Source organism: Drosophila santomea, chromosome 3R (genome assembly GCF_016746245.2).
Source record: "Drosophila santomea strain STO CAGO 1482 chromosome 3R, Prin_Dsan_1.1, whole genome shotgun sequence".
Classification (NCBI taxonomy): Eukaryota; Metazoa; Arthropoda; class Insecta; order Diptera; family Drosophilidae; genus Drosophila; species Drosophila santomea.
In genome coordinates, this window is record NC_053019.2 from 275,393 (window position 1) to 280,655 (window position 5,263).

The 5,263-nt window shown below is 46.6% G+C and overlaps 1 protein-coding gene across 2 annotated transcripts in view; it reads right to left on the reverse strand.

Annotated features, from left to right (window-relative positions):
* Positions 1–5,052, reverse strand: part of LOC120452845 — a 28,731-nt gene extending 23,679 nt beyond the window's left edge. For both annotated transcript variants that reach the window (XM_039637281.1, XM_039637282.2), the window contains exons 1-2: positions 4,002–5,052; positions 3,752–3,933 (exon numbers count right to left, since the gene is read on the reverse strand). In XM_039637281.1, the coding sequence (XP_039493215.1) occupies positions 3,752–3,911 (160 nt within the window). In that variant the 5' untranslated portion in view covers positions 3,912–3,933; positions 4,002–5,052. The remainder of the gene's footprint in view (positions 1–3,751; positions 3,934–4,001) is intronic.
* Positions 5,053–5,263: the final 211 nt, after the last annotated feature.

Here is a 5,263-nt window from a genome sequence, read left to right on the forward strand (position 1 = left end):
ATATATGCATAACAAACTTGACTCGCTTTGTTTTCAATTTCCCGGAATCCAATGGAAAAGACCTACGCTTTTTCTAGGTTTGCGTAGGTATCTCCCCCCTTAATGAAAACTGGTTATGTAGAAGTCGCTTCGAATACGATTTATCGTTGACTCGTGCATCATGTGATGTGATTTTTCATGGTAATATTTTCTAATTAAAAATGCGATTTGGAACTTCTTTGACAGAACGATGGCGTTGTTAGGATTTATGTTATCGTTTCTTCCCTGAATGCGTAGTACGCCGTCTTCGTCCAGGTAAACATTCAATCAACGAGCTTGACTTGTCAATGGCTGAATTATTTTTTAGAGCGGTGGTTTCAGCTGAATACGCCCTGGATTGCGCCTGTTTATATAGCCACGATTTTGCTCTATTTATGGTTTCGGAGTCTAACGTTTTCGGCAGTTGATTTCCGAGACATTTGGCATGTACTCTTTAAATGTATAGCACGAATGTTGCCACAGCTCTGTATAGGCGTCTCCAATCATAGAAGTATTCTACTGTAAAATCAAAAGCCTTTAGTTTGTTTACAACGAAGATATGCATACGTAGTTCACACGGCTCGCTGTTTTTGATAATAATGTCTTGTAGTGGCCATTTGCTTTCTGGCTTCACTAGGAACTGAGGGCCTTTTAACCAGCGATTAGCGTCAGGAGTTTTGAGGAATTTGCTAGCTGAGTCCGCAACATTTTGCCTCGTGGGAATCCATCGTCATTGATTTCGACTCGTGTTATCGATTATCTCTCCAACTCTATGCATAACGAAGGCTTGAAATTTCTGTGGGTCCATTTTAGCGTTTTAATAACCTCCGGACCGAGTGCCGGCAGTAGCAGCTTATCACGAACCAATTCGTAGACTTTCCCTTTGAGACACTTCTGGAGACGAAGCATGTTTTCAGCGTCTGAAAATCCGGCTACCGAGCAGCTTTTCTCGGACATGCTTATGAAGATTGGCCATTCTGCTGGGTTGCCATTGAAAGTCGGCAGATCCGCTGGTAATATTTGCCTTGCTGCTAGTTGGGATGCAGTTGGTCCAAATGATAGGATGTGCCTTTCCTGAGTCCCCTGCTGCTGTGATCGTATTTCTGTACGATATATTTCTTTTCCACTTGGCGTATCTCTTCTAGCATCCTTATCATCTAGTTATTTGAGCATGGAGTATATGATGCCTCAGCTGGCTTAATGGGATTGGGTTCGATTTGTATTATGTCGCCATATTTCGGCAAGGTATTTGTCAGTTCGTTGGGTTGTAAAGCGGCTTGCTGTGAGGTAGAAGGGGTATCGTCGACAAGTTTGCACAAGTCGCATTGTGACTGTGCAATAGAGGCATCGACTCTAACGCAGGCGAAGTGGTACCATACCTTGCATACGTCGCACTGCACCCAGTTTTGGACGCCACTGGATAGGCGGCTCTTATTGCATGAACCGCAAAGAGTTACATCTCTCTCCATTTCCGCTATGAGAATTCAGTCGTTTTCTTCGTCACAGATAATTTCACAACTAATGGCGTCGGTCCCTGGCTTGATCTACTTCAACAGAGTTCTACACATACATACATAGCCTTCATACGTGTACGTGTGTATCTTGGCTTATAGTTATGCGTGTGTTCCGTGTGAATTTCACAAATGGATGGAGTCACTTGTAATAGCGTTTAGTATTGAGTAATTGCAAAGTTTTTTTAAGAAATGTTAAGGCACTAATTAATTTGGGAGATCAATTATAAACAACCTTTTGTAGCAGTCACTTTATTTTTTTTTAATTTTTTTTAGAAAAGCGAGCAGCATTGTTTTTTCTCCTTCGCCAGTGTTGCCTCAAGTATCGTACAAGTGTTACCCTATCCAATAACCGCAGATCATGGGTAACACTTTTTCCAATGGTTTTCAGGGTTACGCCTTTTTCGCCTAGTTGATGTATACGTCCAGCAGCTTTTCTAGCGTCTTGAGTAAGAAAGAGGTGAGACTAATCGGCCTGCAATCCTTGGGGCTCATATGGCTGCACTTCCCTGCTTTTGGCAGGAAGACAATCCTAGAGGTCCTCCATTGGATAGGGATATAGCCCGTGCTTAGGCACGCTGTGAATATAGCGTGTAGCCATGGGGTGATCACTTCTTCAGTCACCTGTAGCATGGCTGGAAATATTTCATCTAGTCCCGGTGCTTTTATTCCCGCAAAGGAGTCTATAGCCCATTGGATTCTTCTAAAGGATATTAGATCTGTTGGGAGATACTCTTCTCCAGTTACGAGGTCCTGGTGCTTGTTGACATCGGATATCTCGGTACATCCTGGGAAGTAAGCATGCATTAGTGCTGTTAGGGCCTCTTCGCTGCCCTCAGTCCACTGTCCGTACTCGCGTTTGAGCTGACTCTGTATGGTTGGCTGCTTCGATAGCAGCTTCCTGAGTCTAGCCGTTTCTTGGGCCGTTTCGATTTTGGAGCAGAAGTTTCTCCACGAGCTTCTTTGTGCCCTGCGTATTCCGTAGAATGCGTAGAAGCGAAAGATTACCATTCCACCAGGGTGGCCTGGTCCTTTTCCTGGCTCTAGATGTCGGGCATGCTGCGCGTTGCGCATCTAACAATTCCCTGGAGAGGGTCTCTAGGGACTTTTCTATGTCTTCAGCGGATTTTACTAGGCCCGGGCCAGTCGCGATTCGTGTCAAGATTGTCTTCTTGAACTTCCCCCAGTTAGTGTTCCGAAGGTTTCTGAAAGAGGTTGGTTTGGGAGAGTGTTCGAATTCGTATAGGAATTGTATGTACTTATGATCTGAGCGTTTGCAGCGTTTTCCAAGCTGAAGTAGCAGCAATAAGGGAGGCCCTAAAACACTTCAAATCACTAAAACCGGAAAGCTCACATGTAAACATTTTCAGTGACAGCCAAGCAGCTATCAAATCGATTGGCTCAATCTCAAGTCACTCGAAAACATTATCGAATTGCCGATCATCTTTACACGAGATGACACAACAATTCGTAATCAGCCTTATATGGGTACCCGGACACAGGGACATAGAAGGCAACTCCTTCGCAGATGAACTATCTCGAGAAGGCACTACCGCGCAACTCATACAAGAGATGGAGGGCATGAGTATGCCTTTAGCAACTTTTAAACTACTATTTAGAGAAAACCTAAACCGTAAAAAACAGACAATATGGGAAAACACCACACACTGTCGCCTAACACGCCAAATATGGCTAAAAATAAGCTCAAAAAGAAGGTCAAAACTTTTAAGATTGACCAGAGCAAACCTCAGCACTGCTATGAGAGTCTTCACAGGGCATTGGTTGATAGGACGAAGAAATGGAAGAAACGGTAGAGCATCTACTATGCCACTGTCCAGCACTGCAAGCGAAAAGACTTGCTCAATTAGGAAGCAGATTCCTGATAGACACGTCCGACCTGTCCGACACCGATCCACATCAGCGCCGATTCAACAGCGCCTCTGGCTGGGGAAACTGCTAACTTCACACGAACCTCGACGGGCAAAAGGGGAAAACATACACGGTTTCACAATGGAAATCTAATGGTCTAAGTGAGTCGGATAACCGACGGCCGGTAAAACCTAACCTAACCTATGATCTGAGTAAGATGGTCTCCCAAGGACTCTCCATTCTGAGTGTTAAGTCTAGCACGTTCGAGGATGTGGGGCCTACAAAGGTGTGCTCTTCCGCCACGTTAGCTATGCATAGGTTGGTTGATAGTAAAAAGTTTAGGAGTGACTCACCTCTGTCGTTGATGTCGGGGCTACCCCATACGCAGTGATGCGCGTTCGCGTCTGCACCCATGGCTTCCACCATGCTACTGAGTTCCTCCGGTGGGGCCGTTCTGTCGTGCGCCATGTAGCAGGAAGCTAGCAAAAGACGATTCCTCTCGCTCTCCAGCATCACAACAGTCAGGTCATCCGTGCTGTAATGAGACATAAGGTTATCATGCAGGCCCTTCCGCACAAGAACGCCGGCTCTGTTTCTACTTACCGATGGTGTGTAGAAGAGGTTGTAATTGGAGGACTTTAGTCCGGCGACGGCATTGCCCGAGGCAATCCATGGCTCGTGGACCAAAGCTATGTCGGCGGACCCTTGCTCTTCGCTTTTATGAAGATTGAGCTGCAGCACCCTCAGTGGCATGGATACCGAGCTCATATCCATTCGACGGGTTGACTGTCAACGTCAGGTCTCCGTCTTCAACATCCCTCTCGCCTAACGGAAGTCCCTGGGCGGCTTCCGCGATGGTTTCCAGATCTAGGTCCTTCTCCACCTCGCCTGCCTTCAGGGTGTGAGCATCCTTATCCCTGGGATGGCGTTTTTTGAGGCGCAGGTACACGCTCCCCATGCCCCACGCCGTCTTCCCGTACCTTGGATGTCTTCCGCCTCCTTATTTATCTGGTGGACTGCACTCTGGCCCCCCTCCTTGGGTGAAGGGGTCGTAAGGTGCAGAACCTTCCAGTCCGCGGTTGGTATGTCTGGATTCTGCCGCTGCAGTAGAATGGGAAAGAGAACCTTCGCCTTAGGAATGGACGGGATTAGCTCCCTGTCCACCACCTCCAGCTGGCCCCCTCCCACAACGCCTCCAATTGGCAGACCGTTTGCGTCAGACACTTTCTCGTCGGGTCATCCATGCACTTCAGGATTTTGACCCCGTTCAGCCACCCGGCACCATCAAAAGTGGGCATGGGGGCCTCAGTCCGTGCAAACAATGACTCAACGAGTCGCGTGGTAGCAGTCACGTCTACCACCGACGTTTGCATCACAGCCCGGGCTGAGTCCTTTTGGTTGTCCATTAGCAGAGAACACTTGGTTAGTTTACCGAGGAACCACCCACTTGCGTTTTATGCCTAACCGCCAGGCACCTCCGCCCATGGCAAATGGTTCATTTCCTCCTGCTTTCGAACGGAAGGAATTAAACCTTTACCTTAGCTAGACACTGCATTACCGCGGACGGAGCAAGTAGCAATGCATTACCCGTTGTCCGGGATAATGCAGTGCCCATTGCCCAGCCGGCGCCCTCGTGGAGGGTTCAGATTGAGGATTTTTGCCAGCCAAAAAGATGAAAGTTATCCATAAATATTCAATATGATAAATGTTTTTATGCAGCAATTTAAGTGTTCAACATAGCATATTAATTGTATGCATATTTATCGACCATTTGTTGACAATTCATATTGCGAATTATTTGTCGATAATTCTTTCATTAATATTTAAAGTCGAAAAAACACCGCCAGCACCAACGCAGATTTAAG